General features: G+C 43.6%; 1 protein-coding gene across 1 annotated transcript in view; it reads left to right on the forward strand.

The window, feature by feature from the left end:
- The first annotated feature begins 268 nt into the window (after positions 1–268).
- COLGALT2 (collagen beta(1-O)galactosyltransferase 2) overlaps positions 269–16,770 on the forward strand; it is a 76,111-nt gene continuing 59,609 nt past the window's right edge. Inside the window, exon 1 of the mRNA XM_018552962.1 lies at positions 269–507. Coding sequence (XP_018408464.1) covers positions 275–507 — 233 coding nt within the window. The 5' untranslated portion in view covers positions 269–274. The remainder of the gene's footprint in view (positions 508–16,770) is intronic.

Consider the following 16,770-nt stretch of genomic DNA (forward strand, 5'->3'; position numbering starts at 1 on the left):
TTTACTATTTAGGGTTCATAATACTTAATTTTTTTTAGGTCATTTCCCAGACAAGTGAAGAGATTGTGAATGACATACCCGTGAAAGGGATTACAGTGGATTAAACATCACTTTCTGCATGCCTGCAACTGACTCTTCTCTATTCAAACCTTGAGCCCCCACTGGTAGACTCAGGCTCTCAGATTTCAGCTCCATCCCCCCTTGCAGCGGTAGTGGAGACTCAGCTCCCAGAACACAGCCAGAGCAGTATGCTCATCAGCAGGCTCTATGTAACATGGCTGCAGTCACCACAGCTTGTATTTTCTTTCTTCTGCTGCCCTTTTACTTTTCCATTTCATGTGTAGCAGGCGAGGAGTTGAATATTGAAGAGGAAAATGTTGCTGAATCTCCCCTACAAAAGCCAAGTGTCCTGATTGCCATCCTAGCAAGGAATGCAGCACATACAATGCCCTACTTCCTGGACTGTATTGATAAACTGGATTATCCCAAGAACAGAATCGGTATCTGGTAAGATGACACCGCACTTAAATAATCATATTCATCATCTCTTAAACTATTTCCCATATAGGGATGCCATTTTGTCTTCTGAATCAGCACCATTTGTCTGTTACTATGGCTCACAGACATTAAAACTTGAGAAGTTGCAACTAATTTGTATTAATTTGCCTTGTATATTTGACCAGGTAGTGGAAACTATAATGAAGTCACTATGATTACTGCAATCTTTGAACTGATGTTGATGCAAAATGTTGTTCTAGTTACTTGCTTTTTGTGAAGACTTTTTGGTGTGCTATCCTCAAAATAAGTATTGTAATTCATAATGCCTTGACTACAGTACAATTAGACTTGATATTTGTTAATGGAATATATGTTTCTTGATTGGTCGCTATCCATACTTGCATGTCATCACTCCATGTGTTGAATTTTATTGGCCCAGTTTTTGATATAAGGATGATTCATACCAAGGTGTCACTTGAGGTCATTCAATAAGATTCCAGCTGTCATTTCCCCAAGGTAAATAGAAAATAAAAGCTGATGTTTCATTGGTTACAGTAAGCAGTACCCCTGTTGTCTCTGTGACTGGATTTGTTTTATAAATCAGCTAAATAAAATCTATGTTACAGGGTACCACTTATAACAGTATCCTTATATGTGGTTGAGCTGTGCACACTGCATTGTAGGATGCATTGTGATATGTGGTGGGGAGCAAAGGACCTGACTTGAACTCAGGTTTCGGGCTCTTGGGGTCCACAGGTCCAGCTTCTTAGGCAGAAAAATATCTTATGGCACCTCGCTGCTTGCAGTTAAGCAGTATTTTAGAGTGGTCAATTTAAAGTCCAGCTTCAGCCAAAAATTACAGGAAGTACATAAAGTGATAGGAAATCCTTCTGAAGCGGACAAGGACAGCAACAATAGCATATTTCTTTAGGCTGGGTTCCCACCTGGGCGGATTGAATATGCGCGTTTTCTGCGGTAAAAAACAGCGCGGCAAACGCGCGTTTCCGAGGGATACTTGGCTGTATCCCAATGGAACCGCCGACCAAAACGCCCCAAAGAAGTACATGTACTTCTTTGGGCGTAGGGCGCTCTCTCTGGGCTCTGCAGATTGTCCACTGGGTCCAAACCCAAGCACATCCCAGGTCTTGCCCTTTGCTCTCCACTGATGTTGAGAGGACATATAATAGGATGGATTGGATGTAGAGCCTAAAGGCTGGGTTCACACCTAGGCGTTTTTCCGCGCTTTCGTAGTCGCGGAAAAACGCTCAAACAGGGAAATGCCATTATTTTCAATGTGCATGGTTCCCATCTGGGCGGTTTTCCGCGAGTACGAACGTGCGGGAAACCGCCCTACGCCCAAAGAAGTACATGTACCGCCCTCGTTCACACCTGACCGTTTTGTAGCACGTTCTACGCTCGACGAACGCTCTACAAAACGGTCAAAAATATAAATTGCATTGTAGTCAATGGTCTCGTTCCCACCTTGGCGTATTTCCGCCCGTCCCTAACGCGCTACAAAACGGCCCACGCCTGAAAAGGTCCAGGTACTACTTTGGGCCGTTTTGTTTGCGCGTTTCTATTGGGATACAGCCAAGTAGCCTTCAGAAATGCGCGACGGTCGCGCAACTTTTTTACAGCGAGTCGCGGTAAAAAAAAACACGCGACCGTCGCGCATATGCAATATGCCCAGGTGTGAACAAGGGCTTACTTCTTTGGGGCGTTTTGGTCGGGCGGTTCCATTGGGATACAGCCAAGTATCCCTCGGAAACGCGCGTTTTCGCACGGATTTTTTTTACCGCGAATCGCGGTAAAAAAACCCGCGTGAAAAACGTGCATATTCAATCCGCCTAGGTGTGAACCCAGCCTTAGTTCAGTGCAGAATCTATAGACTATCTGTCAGGTTTTTACTGCTCTCTGTGTCTGCCTGTCCCATTGACAACATTTCTTGTGCTAGTGCCAGACCTTATTTTTTTCTTGTGCTAATGTCACACCTTATTCAAGAAATGTACACACTGGAAAAAAAGCATAAACGGTGTAGTCTCTGGGATGCTCTTCGCCTCAAATACATTTCCTTTCTTGATAAACAGAGACAATAAAAATGTGGATAACCCTTTCAGAAATTTTATGAGCAGGGCAAAAAATGTTGCCGAATGTTCGCCAGAGTAATTAAAAAGCAACATGTGCTACTTGTAACACCACCCAGGCCCTATATAACTTTAATCCTTCTAGAATAGGAAATACAGCTGAACAGAGGAGATTTGACATCCAGCATTATTTGCAAACAGTTAAATATCCCAAACTCCATTCAGACTCTACCCCTGACGTGGTTCCGCCTATCACCAGCCTAGGAATTGAACACATGATCAAGGAACACCTGAATGGGAGGAGACCCAGTCTGGATGCTACACGACTGCCCCCTGAGAAATTTGTATTTGATTTCACCCCTGACCTCAGTCGCTACAGTGGAAAATACCAGTGTTTTTATTCCCTACTCAATACAGGCACAGATATAATTTCTAAGGTTTTGACTCAAGACGTACCTTCCAGATCTAATCCACCCAGGCCAGACCAGATTTATACTGGACAGAGAAGCCAGAGAGAACTCTCTCTGGGCTCTGCAGATTGTCCACTGGGTCCAAACCCAAGCACATCCCAGGTCTTGCCCTTTGCTCTCCACTGATGTTGAGAGGACATATAATAGGATGGATTGGATCATGTTTATGGAGGAAACCCCGAGAATCCTGGGTCTTGGCCCTAGTATGTTGAGCTGAATAATGGCAGTATACAGAGGCCCCTCAGCCAAAGTCAAGGTAAATGGAGCTCTCTTCCAACCCTTCCCAATAAAAAAAGGCACTAGACAAGAATGCTCCTATGCTGTTTGCTCTAGCAAGTAAAGCTTTATTTTCTTTAAATCAGATGGCATCAGAATAGTCAGAAATCCACATAGACCCCACAGAACATAAATAAGATTATGAGTATAAACTCCACAGAACATAAACAAGGATGAGTTTTTTAAAAGTATATCTAAAGGCAATCCTTTTTTTTGTGTTGGATAGAGTTTGGAAGGGTTAGAATCCTTGTTAGGTTTTCATTACTGTTTGTGTTTTTACTAGGGTGATTCACTTCCTATATTTGGCAAGGTTACCATCACCACTGGGACTGAGGGTGAGGCAATTTCTGAAAATGTGCAGAATTATATTATATAATTATATTCAGAGGAATATAATTATATTATTATATTCAGAGAATAGAGGGGACCATTTCCAATGGGGACATCATTTTCAGTGGCGGTTATCCAAGAGGAGATTTGCTCTTACTTCTTGTTGTGTCTACAGAACACAGAGGACAAAAAACGTTTTGGCTATAGATATACTTTAACTTCATTCTGACTTACCTGTTACGCATTCTTATCTCAGGTTTAAGGTATTGAAGCCTTAGATAGCCACATAATTAGCATTTTAAGGCAGAAGCCAGCAATTATTGACTTCATATTCCCCTCATATTTCTTTACATTTAAAGCCCAACTCCAGGGAAATAAAAATGTTTCCCTTTGCAATAGGGCTGCCCCCCGCACTGCAAGGGTTAACTATGAATTTATGCCTAAGGGAGGGGGAAAACGCTGTTTTACTTACCTAATCCGTACTCATCAGGAAGTTGGCACTCTCCTCTTCTCCCCCTCTGCTCTGGCTGTGGCCTCTTCCTCTGTGTCCTTATGTACAATGCAGGGCTATGGACCCTGCATTGTACTTGATGATGTCAGCGGTTCTTGGACCGCCTGAGTGAAGGGGGGAAGAGGATGCGGGGACCAGCCTAGCAGCCAGCGTCAGGTAGGCAAAACAGATTTTCCTGTGCCCTAGGAATAAACGAGCAGTTAACCCTTGCAGTGCAGGGGCAGTTCCATTGAAAAGGAAGGGAGAGTTTTAATTTCCCTGGAGCTGGTCTCTAATATACTCATGTATTGTACTTTAGCACCCCCAGATTAGGTTTCCTGCAATCTGCAACGTGTGTGCAGTGTGTAGACCCTCCAGCCATCCATGTCTATGAACCATTGTGAGATAGACCCACCCATTTGTTCCCTACACAGCCCAGAAACTATTGATACAGGCAGTACTGCCATCAGATCTAAAGACTGTGTACAGATCTTGCAGCAAAAGCTAAACAGTACAGGGGCCAGTTCACACCATCTGTGTTTGGGCTGCACTGGGCGTTTTTTTCCAGCACAGCCCGAACGCAAGACAAGGCAATTTGGCTTGTCATGGATGGGCTTGGTTCGCACCACTGCGTTTCGGTGGTGTGTGCTTAAAAAAAGTATGACATGCAGTACCGTACTTTTTTTACGTGCACCGCAGTGAGATGCGGTACAACCCATAGAACTTAATGAAATATCACTTGTGACATTTAAGTTCTACAAAATAAACAAAACAGTGCAAAGCAGCTCGATCGAGCACACTGTCCAGGGACACATACACCAGCAGCTGTGCGGTTGAGTGCGGCTGCTGGTGTGAACTTTCCCTAAGTATTGAGGAATTTTGTTATAGCGGCTAGCTAAATGGATTTTGGGGGTGTTTACTAGTGGCCTTATCTGTTAAAAATGTTGTACCCCAGTGTTAAGGATCTTCTACTTCTGCCCCTTAACATGTTGCTGTTTTACATCCTTGCTGTGTATATAAACCCTAGCAATAAACTTAATTTATTTGCCCCCCTCATGGTCTGATAAAAATATAATTGACATAATTTTTTATATGTATTCCATAAGTGCAAAAAAAACTTGTTGATTCTGCCAGAAATCTGGTGAGCTAGTAACTTCCTGTACACTCACTCCACCTCTGTGGACTACAGAATCCTCCCCCTTCTGTTATGGGGATGAGTAGAGGGAAAGTTGTTCTGTAATCCAAATCAGAAACTAGCAGCTTAGGGTGACAACTCTGCTTCACCACAGATACAGGACAGCGAGTGAGTGTTTTCAGCCTAGGACAGAAAGTGTTACTGGCAGGATCACCAGGTGAAAATAAAGAAAATAATACCTTAAAAAAGCAATACAGCCAACACTGGTTAGGGGTAATATATAACATTGTTATTCTTTGAGTTAGGCACATTTAAATGGGGAGCCTAAGGAAGACAAGGAAACCTTTTATTTGCTGACAATGCTGTAAACCTAAGTAACACTGCTGATAATGGTGTTCAGCAACATCACCTTTGGCCAACTGACTCATCAGAAAGAAGATTAGAATTCCTGCACCGGGCCTTCAGGCTATACCTCTTCTAATTCAGCCTTGAACTAACTAATAAGCTGTGACTTCTAAAACAAATTGTGATGGGGGAGTACACATGTATCAGCATAAAACAGACATATGTAAACAAAACACAGCTACCCTGTTTCCCCAAAAATAAGACCTACCCCGAAAATAAGACCTAGTACTATTTTTGGGAATTGCTAAAATATAAGACCTACCCCGAAAATAAGACCTAGTTGTGACCATTCCCAGGGCTGATGGTGGCATAAGGGGGAACTTGAAGAGCTGCGGGAGAGGCAGGAGAGAATCAGCGATGCCAACTAAGCCATCGCTAGAGGAAGCAAGGCGGCACCGGATGGAGTAGAGCCGCATAAGCCGATGCCTCCTCTATATCGCCGGCTCCTGTACCAGGCGGAGTAATACTAAATGCACTCCGCCTGTGAGGAATCAATAGTGAAAGTGCGCTTTGCTCATTCTGGCCAGCGATTGGTTAGCAAATTGCTCTTGGAAAGGTATGGCACCCCTGATTGCCATGATCACCATATTTTTGTACATGAATAAGTGTGGATTGTTGTACATTAAAAAAATAAATAAATAAAACCTACCCTGAAAATAAGAGTGTTTTTATGAGCCAAAAAAAAAATATAAGACAATGTCTTATTTGCGGGGAAACACGGTATCATTTAGTTCAGTGGTTCTCCCTGTGTAACCTCGGGACCCATATTTGTCCACAGGCATTAAGTCGAGAACCAAGTTGCACTGCAATGTTCCATGTTGCGATACTGCTCTTTCTGGTGCAGGCGATCGAACTGTGGGTGGGAGGTGCGTTTGGGTTGCCATTACAGAAACTGGAGTGGATCCTCAACCTGGGGTCCAGTGTGGGCTGCTGTGCTGTGATGGAGCTCCATCCATATGTGTATTGATTGTAAAGCTCCTTTGCGCGCCCGTAGAGGTGCCGGGAGCCAGAATGTGATGAGCTTTAAGCAATGCACATATGGTTGGAGCTCCCTCGCGACCATAGCCCCACTTCAAGTTGACACTTGGCACCGGGCATTATATTTTTGAATGGCTGCTTGGTGCGAGAACTGACAGTGCTTCTCTAGGGGGATGCTGAGGATCCTCTCACCTAGAAAAGTGGAAGGTATGTGGCGACCCACTGAACATGGGGTCACGACCCACTTTTGTGTCACGACACACCAGTTGAGAACCAAGGATTTAGTTAGTATAAAGATAACATTTACCGTCCACGGGTGCAACAACAAAAGTCTAAGTGTATCCACATTCAAACCTTTTTTTTAGTTTTGGATAGAGTAAGGAAGGGTTAAAACCCCTGTCAGATTTGTATTGCTCTTCCTGTTGGGGAGTATTACCCTCTCTATTTGTCTTAAAAAGTATCACTGGGGCAGAAAGTGATGCAACCAACATTTCGCTGCCGTCACTTAAGCAGTAGGTGAGAGGAAATCTTCCAAAAGGGATACTTGTTCTGGTGACAGTTGGCTTATTCGAGCATTCCTTTCACTTTGGAGAGATTTCCGCTCACTTCCTGTTGTGTCTCTGGCACTGGGAATGATGTAACACAGGCCACAAAAGAAAAAAAAAATGACGGGGCTTTTAACCCTGCCTTACTTTGTCCTAAACTGTGTCTGTATTCGGTTAATGGTTCAATGAATACAAGTGTTCTGTGAATGGACAAGGTAAGGGGAGGGAGGTATAATCAACACTCTGGCTTCTGTGTATGAGAGCTGCAGCTCTCCACAACTCTCACAGATGCAGCTTTGGGAGCACATCGCTAGCTGTACTTTCCAGAATGATTAAAGTATGATTTTTATACTACACAGTAACAATCTGGACGTGGGATAAACATCAACAGAGGTACCTTATTCCCACATGAAGTCACCAACACCTCTCTTCCTGGAGTTGCAAATAAAATCCTAACCCTTATAGTGGGGCAGTCCCCACACTGCAAGGGTAAAGTGCTCGTTTTGTCTAGGAAGCTAAAATAATAAAGTTGTACTCACCCAAACTACGATCCCAGCTGGCTCCTAGACCAGTCCCTTCAGCCTGAATTCCCCGTTTCAGCAATGGAATGAACCTCTGCATCCTCATGTCCTATACACTGTTTAGAATGTGATGACTCACAGGACCTTAGACCTCCAGAGAAGAGGGGGAGAGAGTCTGAAGGGACTGGTCTAGGAGCCAAAATTGGAGAAATGTCACTAGCACACCAGTTCATATGACAAGTAACTTCAATAAATGAAGCTTTTGCTATCCTAGGACTGGTCTGCTGGTGACATTTCTACAATTCTGCTGATATTTGTGGCGCCATCCGCAGTCACTGCGAGCACAAGGGACATTTCGGTAAGGAGTGCAACAAGGATAGTATTTATGGTCTAGAAGCCAGCCAGGATCATGGTTTGACCGAGTTTAACCGAGTATTACAACTTATTCTGTGCAAATGTGTTTTATAATTAGGCCACAAAATAATACCAACTGTTGTGTGTTATATTTTCTTGACGATGTTGCATTCAAATAGAGGAAATGATCATGTGCCAGGTATTGTGTCATCATACCTTCTCATATGCACATAATAAGTGTTTGTAATAGAGGAACATATTTAAAAAAAATATATAAATAACTTCCTCTGGTATAGATTGCAAATTATTATCAGAATCATTGTTTTGGTAAATGTGCGTTATATTGACACTTTCAGGGTCAATAACAACACTTCTTATCATTGTGCAATGTCTAAGTCTCCCATGCATACAATGTCAGCTTTTTAAAACATTTTTATACTGACATCATTTATTATTTTAGCATTTTACCGCACTATATTAAAAAAGGGGCATACATATAAAGATGTAATTATCTATCTATCTATCTATCTATCTATCTATCTATCTATCTATCTATCTATCTATCTATCTATCTATCTATCTATCTATCCATCTATTCAAACTAAACAAGGATGTTTGAATAAGGACAATTGCTTATTCACCACTTTTTGATTCTGCTGAATATTTGCATGTAAATCATTATGATGAAGAATCACACAATTTAGGAATTCAACCAATCATTATTCACAAATTAAACATTTTCTGCAGCCTGGACAAATCTTTGTGCATATACTCGTAAGGGTAAACAAATTCACTGGTCTGCTTAGTTTTCAAACCAATTTACTTATCACTATACCTAAGGCCAGTTGTATGTCACCAATTATTGTGGGAAAACGTTTCTGGAAAGGCCATCACTTAGAATGATGTGATATGCTGATCAATCAAAGGTGACTACAACTGGAAAATGTAGAATAACCTAATTAAATGAGGGCATTTAGACTTGGCATCTAGGATAGATGATAGTGTGATGGGCCTGATGGCATATTATATATGATATTACTGAATTGTACTTAATTCGCATTATCCTGTCTTCCTTGTTGCTTCTTCTTTACAGTTCAGGATGTCTTGTGCTTTTCCATGAAGCTCTAATATTACCTAGTGATGGGGAAATATAAGACTCCTGCAGCTCAGAGAGGTTATTACTAGATACGTTCTCTTGATCTTGGTGCTAGTAGAGCCTTTGTGGTCCTCCAACCAAATCACTCTGGTTAAACCTTTAGGGGGCTGCTCCTCATACTGTCAGGGATACCCGGCAATCATGGAAACAAAAGACATAAACACAGAGCACCACCTTTAAGTGTAGTACCATTTATCAGTTGAAAAGTGAATTAAAAGCCATCAAATGTGCTCACAAGAGTATGATAAACACACAGGTGGCTCTGAAGAAGGGTGTGTAGCCCCGGAAACATGTCAGCCTGAGCTTATAGCGGCCGGATTTGTGACAGGAGCGAGTGTTGGCTGCTGCTACCGTTATGCTGGGAACATTTTGAACTTATAATTGTCCTCAGTGGAGATGTTGCAGACGTAATGGAATGGTCAATGCGCTGCACTTCATATTCTTGTGAGTACTTTTGAGGGCTTTTAATTTACTTTTCAAATAATAAATTATACTACTCTTAGGAGGTAGATCAGAGAGGTTAGATCTATCTTTGCACAGAATCTTTTTTTGTAGAATTGAAAAGTTCTGGTTGTTCCCTTGTGCAGAGCCAAGTTCTTACAGCCTCTTCTGGAAAGTTTTGGTGCTTTGTTTTTCTTCTGCAGGCATGTGGTGTTTTTCCACTGCATTGTGGTGTCAGGAAAAAGTGTCAGTCAGTGTGTGGACTACATAAACTAGAGAAATTCAGTAAAGGGAACAGCCAAACAGCTTAGTATGTGCTAAATGCAGTGCCTCCACCCTGTTTTTTTTACCTTCTTCCCTGCTGTGAATAAAAGCAAATCTTGGCAAATCTTGGTCTAAAGAGACTGTCAGCTTGACTGCCCACTGAGACACAGGTAACACCAAGGGAAAGCCAGAGAGGATATGTTCCCCAGGCTTTTGGAGGTGATAGATTAGCCAAGAGTATCACAGCCCAGATAGCAAGCAATTGAGCTGCATGTTTGATGACTTGCTAAACTATTGCAGACTTGCCAAGCTTCACAATTGTGTCGCACAATTACAGCAAGTCTGGATTGCAAGTCTCTAGATCAACGTCTTTTGCAAAAGTGCTGTACACTTGCAGAGCTCTTGCTAAGACCTGCAGGACTCTTGCTGTAGACTTGCCCAGCAAATTTGCTACAAATTCAAAAAGTGTCAACTAGAACCTTGGTTCTCAACTGGTGGGTCGTAACCCAAAAGTGGGTCGCAACCTTATGTTCAGTGGGTCGCCACATGCCATCCACTTTTCTAGGCGAGAGGCTCCTCAGCCTCCCCCAAGCTCAGCACTGTCAGTTCTTGCACCAAGCAGCTATTCAAAATATAATGCCCAGTGCTGGGTGTCAGCTTGAGGTGGGGTTGGGTGGGCAAGGGCTATGGCCACGATGGAACTACATCCTTAAGTGCATTGCTTACAGCTTCCTTGTGTGTCCTGTAGAAGTGCCTGGACCAGAGTGAAATTACATTCTGGCTCCTGGCACCTCTACAGTTTGTGCACTACAGGCTGAGGATCCACTCCAGTTCCCGTAAGGTAGGGAGACGGGGTGGATTTAAAAAAAAAAAAAAAATTTTTTGGGAGTGTGCATGTGTGTGTGTGTGAGAATGTCTTGAGTGTGTGAGATTGTGTCTGTCAGTGTTTTTGAGGGCCCATTCACACTAGTACAGTGCGTTCATCACACAGTCCCATCCAATTAATGCACCGTACCACACAATCGCATGTTCTGATGTGGGAGGTGCAGTGAATTGCCATTCATTTAAATGACACCCCAAAAGCATCTGCCACCCATAGCTCTATCGCCCGCATTACACAACGCGTGGCACCACAATGCCGTGCGTTCCATTGCAGTGCAACTTGGGTCATGACTTAATGACCAAGGACAAATATGGGTCCTGAGGTTACACAGGTTGAGAACCACTGAACTAGAACTTGTGCTGCAAGTGTTCTGCAAGTCTACAACTTGCCAGGAATGTGTGCAGCAAGTTAACAAGAATAACAATTTAATCTTGCCACACGTTTGTGGCAAGTTATCCTTGCTATCTGGGTGTGTAATAGTCAATGGGAATAGCTATGAATGTTCCAAGAAAATGTGGGGACAAGCAAATCTATGTTAAAAATGGCAGTATGCTGCCATGACACATTGTTCAACTGTTCTTACAGGGTGCAATTTATAGTGACAAACCTTTTCACTTTAAAAATGCTTTAGAAATGACAATTGTACGCTGAATGCAGCCCACCTGGTCTGATACTTGCTTCTGCCCCCATTTCAGCTATCTTTATTGTTCAGTTCTGCTGGAGCCGCAAAGCCCTTCTTTAAAAAAGCATACTGGCTGGGTTTTCTTCATCCTGTGCATTGTCACTGTGGCCCAATTCATCTCTAACAGCAGCTGTAGTCTGCAGGACTGTTGGAAACCACCAATAGTATGGCTCCTCATGGAAGAGGAAATGGGGCTGCAGCAAAAATACACAGGATGAAGAGGATCCGATGAGAGCAGAGGTAAGTATTAGACCAGGTGCACTCAGAGGGGGACTACATTAAAGGTAAGCTTGCACCAAAGATACTATTGTTATTTTAAGCAAAACTATGGTTTGCCAACACAGGGCAACAGAGCAGGTTCACTTTACTACTGCCTCCCCACTGGCTTTTAATGCTCACCACTCCAGCAATAGAGCCCTGTGGAAGATCCAAGTCATGACTGAGTTTACACAGGGCTCTCTCGCTACCCCCACATGGCAGTACTGGGTGCTTAAGAAATAAAACATCACACACCATCGCTGTCACTTGTGGGGAAGGAGAGATTGAGTCACTTTCCCAGGTTTTTCCCTTTGTGAACAGATCAGTGGGAGAAGGGAAGATGAGTGTGTAGAGCTCAGGAGAGCTGCTTTATCCTACATGGCCCAAGCACACATTTACTGTAGAAGGCTTGTAAAGGATGAAAAATGATTGTATGCAGTAGACCTTATGATGCCAGTAGTAACAAATGATGTACTAGTCTTTAAATATTAAGTTACTTTGTAACAAAAAAACCTAAAGTTCTGCAAAGTTTAAATGTCGTAGTTGCCATCATTTTAAAGTTATTTGTTGGCAGATTGCCACTGAGCTTTTGAAATTATGTTATATATTACTGAAGAGGTCATCTGGTGCATTTACCATTATATAATGCCTTCATTTTCCACATATGTACAATATTAGTAGTATGGAAACCATTTAGTTCACAGCAAGATACTTTGGGTAAATCAGTGAAGCAACTGCTATTGTTATTCAGGAAAAAATTCATTTCTGTGTACTTATGGATATTACCAGAAGGTTTTCAATTCAAACTCATTTAGACTTGATTGTCTGACTGTATGTACTGTAGGAGATAATCTAGACTGAGATGACAGTACAATAGTGGAATGAGACATATTTATCAGCCCATTTTAATATACTTTGCCTAAAGCAAGACGTTCACATAAAAACATGAGCATTTGTAGCCTAGCTATGTGTTTTTAAAATTGAAACTTAAAATCTAAACATTAAATGTGTTAATTGCTTCCTATCACCCCCTGCATAGCTGACTTGGAACGCAAATGGGAGTGATTAGCCACGCTTTACTACACTGCACAGGAGTTGCATAGATTGGCAGAATAAATGTCCAAAAGTTAATCATCTAGTTTTGATCCAGAGGAATACAAACCCCTATGGGTAATAGTTTTGTATTTTTCCACATTCTTTCCTCCCCCCTCCCTCCAGCTCTCAAGGGCAGTTGGATCAGTTTCCTGGATCATAATATTGCTGTATTAGAGCCCTTTCACACGGGCTTTCCGGTCAGGTCCGCCTGTCAGTTGTTTTGTTTTTTTAGCTCCAGAGTCTACATTCCGCACCCCTCCTGACAACCTCCGAAACCCCTCCTGACTCCTTCCGTACCCCTACTTGACACCCTTCGCACCCCTCCTGAGACCTTCCGCACCCCTCCTGGGACATTCCGCACCCCTCCTGAAACCCTCTGCACCCAGGACCGGATTTGCTCTCCCTGCTGCCCCAAGGCCAGGTTCTTCAATGCACACCCCTCCCCTCCAACCAGCCCTCATGGAGAATGCCAACCAGATAGCGGGGGCTGCAGGGTTAGTTTTAATTTTGTTATCACTTTTTTTTTTAATTTATTTACTTTTTTATTTACTTTGTCATCTTTTACTTTTTTATAATTTTTTATCTTTTTATTTTTTATATAACTTATTATTTTTTACTTATTTACTCCCTCCTGAAGACAGCAGCGGCCAGTAAGGAGGGATACTCGGCGGCAGCAGGGGGGTTGACAGAGCCGGGAGATAGAGCCAGGAGATGGAGCCGGGAGGACGGAGCCAGCATGGAGAGACATAGGTGCGGGGTGGCGGCAGGGGGAGGACGAACACCCTGCAGTCTGATTACAAGTGATCTTGGTGACATCGCCAAGATCACTTGTAAAATAACAAGTAGTTTCCCCGCTGTACATTTAGCCCGGCTTGTGTAAAGCAGGACTAAAGGTAGAAGACAAATTACCGCCCGGCGCCTGGAACTCCATCTTCCGGGCGTTGGGAGACTTCAAACCGCTGCCAACCCTCTGCTCCCTGCCGCCCCGAGGCCAGGCCTCGATGGACTTGTGGGGAATCTGCCCCTGCCTGCACCCCTCCTGAGACCCTCTGCGCCCTTCCTGAGACTCTCTGCACCCACTGGCGGAACTACCAGGGTCGCAACGGTGGCGACCGTGCCCTGGCGTTCCGCCTCTTGGGGGGGGGGGCCCAGACAGGAAGGATCGGGCCCGCACACAATCATCCTGATTGTGTACGGCCTGGCCCGCTATGCCCGATGCATAGCTTCGGGCACTAGCCTGCCGACGCTATGCATCAGCCTGTTCTGACGGACCTAAGCTTGTCCGAGCAGAGCAGTAAGTGGGAGGGGACATCAGCGCCAGTGCCAAAGCTGGGGGGAGGGGAGCATGTGCAGCGGCCCCTCAGCATCAGGACGGGGATTTACCTGCTCGCCGGTGTTCCTTCTAAGTGTCGACAGAACACCGGCTTCCTCCCCCCACTCTGCAGGCACTGCCAGGGCCAGCTTTGCACTTGAGGGCCCCGGGAACGAGGGGCAGGAGTCTAGGAGCGGTGTCAGGCAGAGGGGGAGAGAGAGGACTGACCTGGACACAGAGGGTGGGTGAGCTGTCAGCAGCCCTAACCCTGCAATCTGTCACCTGAGACCCTGCAAAGCCCTGGTGAGACCACCCATATCCCTGGTGAGACCGCCCGCAGCCCTGCCGAGACCTCCCGCAGCCCTGCTGAGACCTCCCACAGCCCTGGTGAGACCACCGCAGAGCTGGTGAGACCTCCCGCAGCCCTGGTGAGACCACCCGCAGCCCTGCCGAGACCTCCCGCAGCCCTGGTGAGACCGTCCGCAGCCCTGGTGAAGCCGCCCGCAGCCCTGCTGAGACCTCCCGCAGCCCTGGTGAGACCACCCGCAGCCCTGTGGAGACATCCTGTTTCTCTGGTGAGACTGCCCGCAGCCCTGGTGAGACCATCTGTATCCCTGGTGAGACCGCTCACACCCGCATATTAACCACTGTGGGAAAGAGTGCTGAGTGTCTGCCTGCTGGGAGCTACTTTAAAGTGTTATTAAACCCTCAGGTGTTGTTGCATACATGTACGGCTATCAAGCAGTAGATATATGCAAAAACTTTAAAAAAAACAAAAACCCTTTCAAACCTTTTTGAAAAAAAAAAAAGGTATCAAAATCATGTTCTGGGCATCACATAGTTGCAGAATTTGGTACTTATTTAGACTGTCGTACATGAACCTTTAGTTAGCTAGAGTTTAGCTTTAATAATCAAGACGGAGCGTTAGAGGGGGATTTTTTACACGCTCAGTAATCTATTTGCATTATGTGCTTTTATTCTCCCTTTTTATTGATCCCAGATGCTGCTGCTTAGCTTACTGATAACCAGTATTCCTAAATTATTTTCCAGATGCAACACTGTTACCATAACCACAGTGTAAAACCATACATTTACCAATATTAAAAAAACGAAATCCCAACTTTGTAGAAAATAAAACTTTATTCTTACTACGGTAATTCATTTTATACAGCGTATACTTTTTGTTTTTTAAAATGATCTCAAAACGACCTTTCCATCTCAACCTGCTGCCACCTAAAACATTTTAAGACATACATATTTTGCAAACATGGAAATAGCATTCTGTGTGAAGTTCTCCCAGGAATTTCCATCTACTGCTCATGTGTTGCTCATGTGTTGGTGTACTGCTTATTTACAGCGGTCTTCACAGGGTTTAATGGCAAATTACTCTCATTCCTCTACAGTAGATGCTTTATCTTTAGTTAGATACCTTTGAACCAGGGCCATCCCTATAATGAGGTAGCCTGAGGTGGTAGCCGCAGGCAGACGCTCTGCAACTTCCCTCCCAGCTCACTGATGTCACACGTTGCCATGAACTGGCTGCGGGGCATCAGACAAAGCCACTGACAGCACGTTCCAGCGCCTGTCGAGGGCCCCAACCCCCGCAAAGTCAAGTCACCCAGTGACCATTGCCTGTCAGCAACCCCCCGAAACAACATCACCTCCAACGGCAAATACATTGGGGACAGCCCTGCTTCGAACATATATGCAAAAAAAAATTTCTGAGCTGGATCATCTCAAAAGTAGAGTTGGTCAAGTGAACTAGGGAAGAAGAGAACAATCCAAGGGAGATTCCATACTAAGTAGACAGAGCTACTGAGAGTCCTGATTGGGTGGAAAGCTTGCCATTTGCATTTTTAGGTCAACAGGAAGGCTAATACACATTAAAAATGGTTTTCTGTTTTTAATCCTTGGAGTTTCTGATTCATCGACTGAAGTCTTTGTATTGGCCGAAAAGTGAATCCAAAATGGTTTGGGGTCTTTTTTTACGGTTATAAGTTTTAAACTAATATTTATGTTTGTTTTTAGTATACATATAAAATCTTGGTTTTACAAATAAACATTAAGTGCATCACATAGAATTTTCAGAACACAATGGGGGGAATTAATCAAAACTGTAGCAGACAGCATCTGTAGCAGTTGCCTGTAGTAACCAATCAGCTTCACTCTTCAGTTTGTTCAAGTTAAGCTTTGAAAATGAAAGAAGGAAGCTGACTAGTTGCCATGTGCAACTATTCCAGATTTTGTCTGCTCCAGTTTTGATAAATTCCCCTCAATGTTTTTTTGAAACAGACAGCGCAGCAAAAGTTGTTTTCTTTCACTCACTCTGGCATTGGTTTTAAAAGTGAGGGGTCTTTTGACTCATTCAGTTGACTTTGTGAGAACAGTTTTTTTTACAACAGGGGGTAAGGAAAAATGTGAAAAGGAATATAATGCACCATTCGGACACTTTTCATAATTACCTGACATTGTTTTAATGTAATATGTTATCCCTGATCATAAAATACATACAATATCACTGTATTATTTATTATGGAGTTTTGTCCTTTTGATTAGTAAGTCATATCCTTTAGCTGCAATATATATATATATA

Source organism: Nanorana parkeri, unplaced genomic scaffold (assembly GCF_000935625.1).
Source record: "Nanorana parkeri isolate BGI_ZX_2015 unplaced genomic scaffold, ASM93562v1 scaffold103, whole genome shotgun sequence".
Taxonomy (NCBI): Eukaryota; Metazoa; Chordata; class Amphibia; order Anura; family Dicroglossidae; genus Nanorana; species Nanorana parkeri.